The sequence below is a fragment of the Lolium rigidum genome, chromosome 1 (genome assembly GCF_022539505.1).
Source record: "Lolium rigidum isolate FL_2022 chromosome 1, APGP_CSIRO_Lrig_0.1, whole genome shotgun sequence".
Lineage (NCBI taxonomy): Eukaryota > Viridiplantae > Streptophyta > Magnoliopsida > Poales > Poaceae > Lolium > Lolium rigidum.
The window spans coordinates 144,717,574-144,729,721 of NC_061508.1; the positions used below are offsets into that span (position 1 = coordinate 144,717,574).

At 40.5% G+C, this 12,148-nt stretch overlaps 1 protein-coding gene across 1 annotated transcript; it reads left to right on the forward strand.

Annotated features, from left to right (window-relative positions):
* The first annotated feature begins 11,271 nt into the window (after positions 1-11,271).
* On the forward strand, positions 11,272-11,898 carry LOC124652231 (reticulon-like protein B16). The gene is made up of 2 exons (XM_047191257.1): positions 11,272-11,452; positions 11,753-11,898. The coding sequence occupies exons 1-2, from the start codon at positions 11,308-11,310 to the stop codon at positions 11,896-11,898; spliced, it is 291 nt and encodes a 96-aa protein (XP_047047213.1). The 5' UTR covers positions 11,272-11,307.
* Positions 11,899-12,148: the final 250 nt, after the last annotated feature.

Sequence of the window (12,148 nt, forward strand, 5' to 3'; positions counted from 1 at the left end):
TATGCTGGGATCCAACCATATGCTAAATAAAAAAATAAAAAAAATAAAAAAATAAAGACGCTCCAAGAATAACACATAGTATATGAAGCAATAAAAATATAGCGCATAGAAAGATGACCTGATGCTTTGTTGATGAAGAGGGTATGTCTTGGGCATCCCCAAGCTTTGACGCTTGTACCTCTTGGATATTTCTTGGGGTCACATGTACATACCCAAGATTGAGCTTTTGTCCATACTTCATCTCATTACATTATTCTTCTCTCCCTACACTTGAAAACTTCCTTCCTACAAAACTTCACACAATTCTTATTAGCAGCAATAGTACAATCAAAACAATAAATTCACTTGGGTTTAGTTCTAACATATATCAAACATATATTAAAACTTTATCTACTGTAGCAACTTCTTTAAAAAGCTCTTCCCTCGAAAGAACACAAAAAAGAAAGAAATTAAGAGGCAAATGCAAATAGTGGCAGAAATCTGTCAAAATAGAAAAACATGTAAAGATCGATCTTTTAGAAAATTTTCGGTTGCTCAAATATAAAAGTGTTCAACTAACGAAAGTTAGATAATAACCTAGGGCATATTCTCAAAAATTGGCAGCTCAAAATTCCTCTTTGGCTGGGAATACGAATGTTTATGGTGACAACACAGAATCTATTTTAGGACGACAACTTCCCCAAATCTTACTTTGTTCCTATTAGAGGCTATTTTTGGCACAAAAACGAAATAAAAATGATAAGAAGAGGTTATTAAAGAGATATTAACTTCCAAGACTCAATAAAAGTAAAATTATAGAAATAAAACTTGGGTTATCTTCCAAGAGTGCTTTTCTTTAACGTCTTTCAACAAGGCGCAGAAAAAAAAGCTAGCATCAAGTATTATCAAGTGAAGCAGCATCAACATCATAAATAGCGGGAGCCTTAAGCCTACCCCTTTTACCTTTACGCTTTTTCTTAGGGAAAGAATGAGAAGTACCTGGTGGGGAGGTGAAAGTCATGATAGCTTTCCCCACATCTATTTTTGCTCCCAGAAGTTTTATCAGAGATCATCCAAGTGTGATTTGTCTATTTCCTGCATATTCAATAACGAGATAATCAATAGATACCATCCTTCCTAGGATTTTTGTATACGCTCCTTCAGCAACTCCAATAGGTAATATAACAACATTATTGGTAAGAGGTATTTCTTCTCTACCCTCAAAAAGTCCCCAAAGATTTAAAGACTCATAAATATCTTTAGGCATAAGACAAAACTCAGACATAATATCGCAACGAGCATAAAAAATTTCACTATTTATATCAACTTTTACTGAAGGGAGCCAATTTGAGGGTTCATAATTTATTGAAACATGATCATAATTTTCTCGAAGCAAACTATAACATTCATTTAAGCAAGTTGTACTTGTCTCAAGAGTATTTAATCTAGCATAAATGCTCACAAGGGATGAATCAAAAGTACTAGGTGAGCTATATGTTGCAATCAACTTTTTATGGCATTATAAGCTTGATCTCCATCACAATGAAGGAAATCTCCTCCTACTATAATGTCCAAAGCATATCTATAACAAAGAACAAGACCAAAGTAAAAGCTACTAAGAAGCAGGACTAGAGTCATTTTAGGTTCCGTTATCATAAGAATTATTAATTCTAGACCAAACTTCTTTAAAAATCTTCTTATTCCCTAGTTTGAAAATGAAGATCATTTCCTCAGGTGACATAGTAACAGGACTAGACATAGAAGCAACTTAAAATAGGAACTAATTTTTGTGTGTGTTTTTGATATAATGAAGCAAACAAAACAAAGTAAAATAAACTAAGCAAAACAATAACAAAGTAAAGAGATTGGAGATGAGAGACTCCCCTTGCAGAAATCCTCTTTCTCCCCGACAACGGCGCCAGAAAAAGAGCTTGATGAGCGTAGATTGCACACTGTTGGGAAATCCCAAGAGGAAGGTATGATAAGCACAGTAGCAAGTTTCCCCTCAGTAAGAAATCAAGGTTTAATCGACTAGTAAGAGAAAGGCGTGACTTCTGAAGGTGTTTCTAGCTGACTAGTGGCAGGGCACACTACCGGCGTCAGCAACAACGTGGAACCTGCACACAACACAACCAACATATTTTGCCCCAACTTACAGTGAGGTTGTCAATCTCACTGGTTTTGCTGAACACAAAGGATTAAATGTATAGTATGGAAAGAGATGTTTGTTTGTAGTGGAATTAAAGGGAATAGTGCTTGTAGTAAGTAAACAAAACATGATGATTGTATCACTGTAAAATAAAGGACCGGGATCAATAGTTTACTAGAGGTGTCTCTCCATAAATATAAATAACATGCTGGGTGAATAAATTACAGCTGGGCAATTGACAGAATAAAGACCATACATGACAAGATGATTACTATGAGATTGGTTTGGGCATTACAACATAATACATAGACCGTAATCCAACTGCTACTATGACTAATAATCCACCTTCAGCTTATCGTCCGAATCCCTTCAGTATTAAGTTGCAAGCAATAGATTTTCGCATTAAGCAATGTGTGTAAACTAAACAATATAATTACCCTTAAATAAAACATTGTTGTTTTCTCCCTAGTAGCAACTACACATCTACAATCTTAGAAGTTATTGTCACTCTTCGAGAAAATAGAGGCATGAACCCACTATCGAGCATAAATACTCCCTCTTGAAGTCACAAGCATTTACTTGGCCAGAGTATCTACTAGCAACGGAGAGCATGCAAGATCACAAATAACATATGAAAATTATATAATCGATCTCAACATTGTATTCAATATTATCGGATCCCAGCAAACACAACATGTAGCATTACATAAAGATAATCTTGATCATGATAGGCAGCTCACAAGATCTAAACATGAGGCACAAATTGGAGAAGACAACCATCTAGCTAGTGCTATGGACCTGTAGTCCAAGGATGAACTACTCACGCATCACTTCGGAGGCGGGCATGGTGATGTAGAGGCCTCCGATGATGATCTCCGCCTCCGGTAGGATGCCGGGAAGAGCTTCAGAACCCTCCCGAGCTAGGGTCTGCGATGGCGGCCGCGACGGAACTTTTCGTGGATGGAGGCTCGGGTATTTAGGTTTTTCCGAGATCGTGAATAAAAATACGGAAAGGCAGCAAGGTCGGTGGAGGCCAGGGGGTCCCACACTACCCTTTGGCGTGGCTAGGGCTTGGGCCGCGCCAAGGCATGGTCTGGCCACCCTGTGGCCCCTCTTCTTCTCTCCTCCGGACTTCGTCTTCATTACGGAAAAATAAGATCGTCGGCTTTTGTTTCGTCCAATTCCGAGAATAGTTCCTGTACAACTTTTCTGAAATACAAAACAACAGAAAATAGGGAACTGATATTGTGGCATCTTGTCAATAGGTTAGTGCCGGAAAATATATAAAAGTGCAACGAAGTGTAAGCAAAACATATAGAAATTGGTGTAAAACAAGCATAGAGCATCAAAAATTATAGATACGTTTGCAACGTATCAGAAGCATGAGGTGTGTACGGATACGGCTCGATCTGCCTCCGCACCTAGGCCTAGGACCCCAACGCTGAAGCATGGGAGGAGTGCGGGGGCTAAGGCTCCACCGATAGCAACATAGAGGAGCATGCCTATGTAAAATGCCGAGTCGAGCACAAACTCATCCGCTTCAAGACGAGTGCAGCTCCCCGCTACCTGGCGCCGCCCCACAGATATAAGATACCAATGTGATGTCTGGTTTGATTGTTGTTGTTGAAAAAGTAGGTAATTATCGCTAAAAATACCTCTATAGTTTGTTTACATAAAAAATGTAAATTTGGAATTTTTGAAATTCTTGTTAAAAGAGTGGATCATTTTTTGTTGAAATTTGTTGATTATTGCTGTAATATACATTTCTGTTGTTCTAAAAGTATGGAATTTATGTTCCAAAGAGATTTTCAGATTGGGTTAATGTTGGATTTGTTTCCAATTTCGTTTAAAATTGTTGTTTTTAGTGAAAAACAACATTAGACGAAAAACGATGGTAATCGTAAAATAAAGGTCATGTCCGAATGATGGCGCAACTGAGAGTCGGAAACTGAGACGGTGAGATGCAATATTGTTTGTTAACCAAGTTCAATTAGGGGAGAAGTCTAGTCCTGTTGAGCATACCTCGGATGTTCTGAAAGAACAACCCTGTGACAGATATTTGTGTATTACTCTTTCGTTGTGATCACTTGGAGGACTGGAAGCTAGATGGATTCCATCCAAGGAATAGATCTCAGACTTAAAGTTCGAAAGGATCAACTCAAGAAATAGGCCTCCTTCAATTGAGAAGGGGAGTTCTTGCTTCATATGAGAAATGTATAACAATAGACCCCTAGCTAGGGGGACCTTTTATAGGCTAAAGTCTTGTACAAATGACCACCAATACCCTTGGTGTGGAGGGAAAGTAAGGGAAAGTTAGTCAATTCTATTAAAAATTCTAAAAGAACTCCGAGTTGGGGGCGGGGGGGAGCAAGGGCTATTTGGTCTTCTACGACCCATGCCTCCAGTCAATTTGAGAGGAATACTAATGGGCTTTAGTGTGCTGCCCTTTCCTCTCTTGATTTTTTTCTTTTGTACTTGATTTTTTTCTATATATGTGGATGATTCCTTCATGTGCGCCTTCATGTTTTTGGGGTTTTGACGGTTGTGGTGTCGCAAGAAAACTTTCCTGGCGGTGATCCGATTTTATATCATACAACAAAAATTGTCGTAATTGTTGTTGTAATTCACTTTATAATGTGCCGCAACAAGATTTTTCAGATAGGATTAATGCTAGGTTTTTACCATTTTTTGTTGAAAACAAGCTTGATTTGTTATAATCATGAACAACAAAAAAAAGATCAAATGGAAAACGGAGAGACACAAGGACTTAACATGGAAAACCACTCAAGCTAGAAGGGTAAAAAACTACGGGCGCTAGCCAGCAAAACTTTCTAATATTGGGAGAGTACATAACATTGGAATTTCACATATTCAACCTATCCCACGCAGCGGCTTAGAAGAGGTATCTAAAGGTATAATTGTTGCACCCCCATGGGGCTCTCACAGCGCGCTTAGCTTCTCAGCCGTCGGATCTCCATATCTGGGCAATCTTGTCCGCTGGATGTGGGCTTTCCAACCAAATCCTCCCACTAGCTAACCCCATGCAACGGCCATTTGTTACCCGCTTCAGGCTGCATGTGGGTCCCACCTTCAGCCGGGTCCGCTCGTCGGTGACTGTGGGTTCGATTTGGTTCGGTCAGGGTCGCGTGGGGAGATCTCCAATGCAGGGGTAGAGTAGGCATTGGACTCGTTTTCACCGCGGCATATAAAAAAGCACCCTCCTGCGGTGAAAACCCTAGCCCCTTTTCCCCACTGCCCAATCCTCGTGCGCTGCCTCGCCTCCTCCCCGTCGCCGCCACTCGCGCCACCTCCCCTTCCTACTTTTTCCTGCTGATGGCGAAGAACATCAAGGGTGGGCCGCCGCCGCCACCCAGAGGAGGTGGCCAAACGGGAGGCTCCCATGGCTGGAGGAGGTGGCCAAACTGGAGGCTCCCATGGCTGGAGGAGGTGGCCAAACGGGAGGCTCCCATGGCTGGAGGTGGCCACGGACGTGTAGAGGTCGATGACCAGCTAGGCCACCTCGCTAGCACGTCCGTCCTCACTTGCCCATGCCTGATAAGGTGCTCATGGCTTCTCCTCTTCTTTTCCCCCATTCTGCTCAGATATTTCTCCCCCGTCCAATCTTTAGTGCTTTATATGTTTTGCCACTACATATGTATCTGAGTCTGATTTGGTTTGGATGCACTTTCCCTGGCTTCATATTATTTGTGCTCGCCAATTGTTCGATGAATTGTCTACATGGGCTAATAAGTTTTCTCTGGTTATGTTGCAGGTTGTGAGTTCCCACTGAGGCCAGTGTGAGCTTACTCTTGCTTGAGATGTTGGGCCTTTTATTGCATGACGGAAATTGGTTATTTCAATGGCCATGGGTTCCTTTTATCCGACTCATCAGGGTTGCAGCTGCTGGCTAGGGCACCATGCCACTACCAGTGAACATGACTGCACCATCAGTCGTAGGTGAGCCTAGACCCGGAGAAAACTTTCTTTTCTTTGCATCATAGGAAGAGCAGGGTAGGGCTGTTGTATGATTCCTGGTTCAAGGAAAGCACATCTGTTGTTGTAGTTCAGAGAATTCCAAAACACTACAGCTAGGCAAAAGAAACATTTCTTCTGATGGTTTGAGTCCATTGGGTTCATCTGACTATATGTGCCTTTCGCAGGCATGGTTCAAAAAAGCGTACGCCTAGGCGCGCTTAAGCGCGCTTAAGCGCTGAGCGATGGCCTTCCGCTTCGCTTCGGGCCTGAGCGTTCAATTAAGCGAGCCTGGGAATCTGGTCGTGCTATTGTTAGGAATCTGGTAGAGGAAAGGGAGTAGGGAAGGAGGGTTGGTTGCAGGGAAGGAGGGGGTGAGGGCAGGGAAGGAGGGGTGGAGGCAGGGAATCCATGGAAGAGGAGGCAGCAGCAATGCCATTGCGGCTGTCGATGAGTGCCTCGAAGGGAGCAGGTGAGAGAAAAAGAGATAGAAGAGAGTAGATAGACAATGAAGATTAGAGAATATGGATGGTTCAGATTGAGCTGGGCAGGCTAGGGTTTCATATGGGCCTTACTGGGCCAACATTGCCTTACTGGGCTAATATTAAAGGAATATTAGACCTTATATGCGCTGAAAAATGCAACCGGCTGGCTCTCCTGGTGTGTCCGTACAAAATGCTTAAGCGCGCCTAAGCGCCGCTTAAGCGGTGATTGCTCTAGGCGTTGGCCTACCGCTCGCTTAGCGCTTACCGCTTTTTTGAACCTTGTTCGCAGGTCGCCCCGTGAGCAGATGCCGTGGAGGGTCTATTGTGAGGGTTGTAGCTGTATGAGATAGGGTCAGTACTCCATAATTAGCATATTTGGATGGCAAAGTTTCCTTGGAATTATATGTCTCGCATTACACAATGAACTGCAATGCAGTCCGGAGATAAAAAAAATATGTATTTCTGTTTGATGCATTAGAGGGTATGTATTTGGCATCAACTCTAAATTTGCTATCCTAGAATCTGAATTATGTCCTTTGTCCTTTCTGTTATCTTCATATGCGACCTTCTTATTTTACAGTAAAGCAAATGCATCAGAGAGGGCGATGGTTGCTGGTCGGGGATGAGTGACTTAGTATTTTTGGTTTAATAATTCTGGGAAACTTATAGAAGTAAGAATTATAATTCATATTTGCCATTCCTTTCTAATAATCTTGATGTTATTTAAAGACCACAGTCATATTTAGATTTGTGTTGTTTTCTGTTATGGCTTGGCATCTTGTAGCTGTACCATGACTAGAAAAATTGGTATGGGTAACATGTTGATCTACTATTTGATTTGTAGCTTCATTTGATGAGATTCGGTTGGTATGCAAGAAGCTACTGTAGGATTATTTGTAGCATTAACATCTGTGATTTTGAACAGATAGTAGAATCCACGTTATGTCCTTGAGACTGCATAATTTTATTAGGATCTTGCTCATTTGACAAAAGAAATGCCTGATATCTTATTATTTATTATTTGACTCAAAACTAAAAAAAATTGTGCTTTCTTCCTTCCCTTGACCATTTGTTTTAGTAAAAAGAATGTGTTTTTCTCACTTTTTAACTTTTGCTTATTTTGCAGCACGATGTGATACTTCTCATAAACCAATTTGTGTTGCTGTAGTGGATTGGCAACAGGTATGGCGGCATCCCCCACTTGGATCTTTGTTTGTTTCATTTCCCATAAAAGATGTGAGATTAGTGTGATGGTATGTAAGCCTGGAGTGTTAGGTCAAGTCATGGATATGAGATATACTCCCTCCATCCATAAAAAGATGCCAAAGATTTGTCCAAATTTGGATGTATCTATATGTTGTTATGTTAAAAAGATCTAGATACATTTAAATTCAGACAAACTTTCGGCATCTATTTATGGTCAGAGGTAGTATAATTCTTTGTGGTGCAAATTTCTTGGCTCATTGTGTTTTTGTGTAGAATATTCATTTTCTTACTTTGTATTTGAATGTGTCGTATAGCTGCATTGGATTTCGGACTGGTGGGCCGAGGAGGATGAGAAGGAATGCGCCACTGTGGATGCTGAAAAGAAAAATTATGTCGCCGTTGATGATAAGCAGGAGCCAAAAGAAAAATAAACATGCAGACCCACCCAATAAGAATAATAACCAGCGCCGTAGAGGTATAGATATTTTTAGTTTTTGTATTGGTGTCTACATCTCTAAGAAAATCACTTAGTGTGAATTATCTGATGCTATTTTCTTGTTCCATATCTGTACAATACATCCCTGATTGGTGTATTAGTGCAACTCAACAAATCTGCTTATTTTAGTTTGTTGTCTTTTCATTAGGTTTGTATCATGTTTCCAAAATTTCCTGAATCCAATTCTTGTGAATTTAATCTGTACTTTTCTCCTGGCATTTTCCATGGAAAGAAGTTTTCTTTATAGCCGTGCATAGGCATGCACTAGCTCTTGGTTTGTTTGCATCGATAATAGTACAATTTCGAGGATTTTATCAAGTGGGTTCAAGAGGACTTTTTAAGATAAAGGTGCATACTGCTTTGTTATTTTTCCGCATTTAGGAATAGTGAAGTATCAATTGTACTCTTTCATTTCCATTTATTTTGGTTGATTACAGACTCGCTAAGGCTATTAGAAATTATATCTTTTCTCAGGTTGGCACAGGTGATTCACCTACGCTTGCCGCTCGAAGTTTTGGCAGTCCGCAATCTGGTGTTGAGAAAGTGGATATCCATGTCCCAACTTGAAAGGTGAGTTTGAGAATTTATCTGGTCATAGATTTTACTTAAATGATCTTCTATATTATGCTGGTAAATTTCAAACCATTATATGTGCTATTATGTGGTCTATCACAACATGTTGAAGTTATTAGATATTTGTGGTACGGTTAGATGAGAACAGTTCTATCTAATGTCGGTTGTTGCTTACCTTTCATCCGAAGCTGCTTTTGTATCTCAAGTCCTACAGGAACACCATGCCTGTTCTGAGACATTGGTGGGTTATCTGCAAAAAGTACGAAGCTGTGAAATCTGGACCTTGGATTTAATCATTTGCATTCTCTTTCATCCCTGAATAAGGTAAATTTCCTTTCTAATTCAGTTCAGATTGAATTTAGTATTATTGTCCAAGTTTATAACACGGACAAGCTTCTTGGCATTACTTTTGTCTTCTGAATACATGTTAGTTTTTGTAGGTTTGCAGTCGGGTGGGCAAACTTGTATTTATCTTCCGAAGTAATTTCCTGGTGGTCGACCTTTTTTTGTTTCCTTTGCAGTATTGCTACCCACCCATGCCATCAAGAAGATGGCGTGTTTGATGATATTTGTCATATTGACATCATCGCTTCAATGGTATCTCAGCAACTGAAAGAGAGAGCAATCAAATTGATTAGTTTGTAGCTTCTACTGAACGTTCCATCAAGTAAGCAGTAACCATCTGTACTTGAGAATCACTTCCTCTTTTTTTTCTGTAGGACCTTTAGTTCATTTCCACGACAGTGGTAATTCAAGGAGACGGCAAATGTCATTGCATAGTCTATATTAACCATGTCGAAAGTGTTCCTTTGCAAGTGTAGATAAATGCGGCATTTATCTTAAACAGTAGGTAAGGTTGAACAGTTGTAGTTATTTTAACATTCATTGTGAGAAATATAACTGTATGCTAAGGCTGTTGAATGTCCATACATGGATTACTTCATTATTTTTTTGAACGGATAAGCACAGATGTATTGTTTGCATCCTTTCTATATGTTCATATGATGTTTTTTCCTTCATTAGTTTATATGTACACCTGCATATATTTTAAACTTTGCTTAAATAAGCACGACTCATGGTCCTTACCACTTTGCTGACTGTATGTTTTTGCGGCGCTTGGCAGTTCAAGATAGAGAACTGAGTACTTAAATAAGATGGAACATAGTACCATCATTTTTATCCATGACTCGTGGTCCTGATGGTGATTTTCTTCATTTCTTCAGGGTTACCAGTTAGTTGTATCAAGTCCCACCTCATTTCACTAATCTAGACTCCTGATATTTCCACCCGCAGCAACTCTGAATGGAACTGTAGGGAAGGAACTAGGAGATGTGTGCCTTGGCGCACGATTCATATGCAGAGCAGGCGCATCGCAGGTCGGCCGAGCAGTGCAGCAGCGCCACCACCGTTGCGCTTCGTTCCCTCATTGAGAGGAGCAGCTGGTAGCCAGCGGGAGCAGCGCAACCCTCTCGTGCTTCCTCTGCAGTGCGATGTGTCCTCACCTGGACGAGCGGGTTGCACCACCGCTTGTCGCGCCATCGCCGGGAGGACCGGCTGGTGGCATCTATGGTGGGCTACCACGCGTTTGGGACTCCATCGTTCATACAAATGTAGCTCCTCTGTCCCAATCCACATAATAGATGTGCAACTGGTTCAATCCATTTTCCCTTCATTTTTGTTTGATCTGTCCACACAAAAGTTTGATGAAATGAAATGGCTGCAGTTTTTTTTTGAAATCTTGCAAGAATTGTTGTAGGTTATGGAAGATTAGATCAACTTAGGAAGGGAATGATAAATTATTTATGCATCTTCTAATTTTGTAGGTTTGCTCTCCTCTTGCCTCATCTGTTTGTTTTGATGGAAGAGAAGTACAGCCCGCTGCTTGCGCCACTGTTGTTGCGTGCCATGCCCTCGCTGAGAGGAGCAGCTGGCTACCATTTAACTCTCCTTTTTCTGTCATATGTTCTGCCCCGAGGATTTCTTCTAAATTGGTTATCATTTCTACACTCACATGCATGGTTCACATTTTCTCCTAAATACATTTTTTTGGAGAAAGAAGCACGTCGCATGATGCTATTGAGTTCTGAATTGTGCATGGGCTGTTTTTTATGCAGGTTGAAATTCAGGTTGAGCTGGTTGAGCCTCCAAAATATGCAGTCGCGGGGGAGAAGGTGACCTTTGCTCTCCTCTTGCCTCATGTGATGGTCTGTCACACTTCGCCTTGCCTTAGAGCAGATCCATGTAACCAGGAGATATTCCAGTGGATGTTATGGGAGCCCTACAAAGTTACATATACAAGTTATTATTTTCAAGCTTTATATGAGCATGCAGTTGAGTTAATACAGAAAGTACTAGCTTATGTGCATAACCAGGTATTTTTCTTTTCTCCTTTGTCATGGTACGTATCGAGCCCTTGAGAGATAAAATTGGCAAATGCTGACTCATATATGATTGCCAGACTAGAGAACAGATTGAGTAATACAGGGAAAAGAAGATGGATAGTTGATGGAGGGATAGGCCCTGTTAAAGTGAACAATATGACGATGATTGCACATGTCATTACTCTTGGGAAGGACTTCTTGCTATTTTCAGGTTACATAGCATGCCATTATCTCTCTTTGTTAGTTACATGAGATCTTTATGATTGCTGAACAATGGAAGTTCTTCACATGTTGTGTATGTCCTTTGGTTGCTTGGTTATTGGAAATTTATACTATTCTTACGTTATGTAAATATCTCTCTGTTAAATCCACTTTGAAACAAAGACATTTAGGGACGTACATATAGTAACAGACTTGCAGAATCATGTATCTGGTTTACATTTCGTCCTTTCTGTAGAGTTAGATGCTGATTTTTGTGTGTGGATGACATGAATCATTGCTTTGGTCACAGTGCCTGCACTGTACCATAGACACCAGGAGCATGTGGATAGGTATACTGGGATGGTCCAGTGGAATTTCTCAAGGCATTGCAAGATAGTTGACAAGAATGTGATAAACAGACTACCTAGAAGCTTTATCCACGACAAAGATCACTGATGTACATGAGTTGTATGGTATGCATACTTGCCTTCATCTCAAATTTATTGCTATTGTGCTTGGTGAATTTTACCGCATGCAGAATAGTACTAGAGGTAACTAAAAATAATGGTTGGTGGTCATTATGACCTTGGTTTATTCTTCTTGTAATGGGCAATTATTAGTTTCCTTTCTTATTTATTCAATGTACTTATGGGCCTTATTATATCACCCGATCACGTATCTTATCACTCCAAGATCACAATGCTTG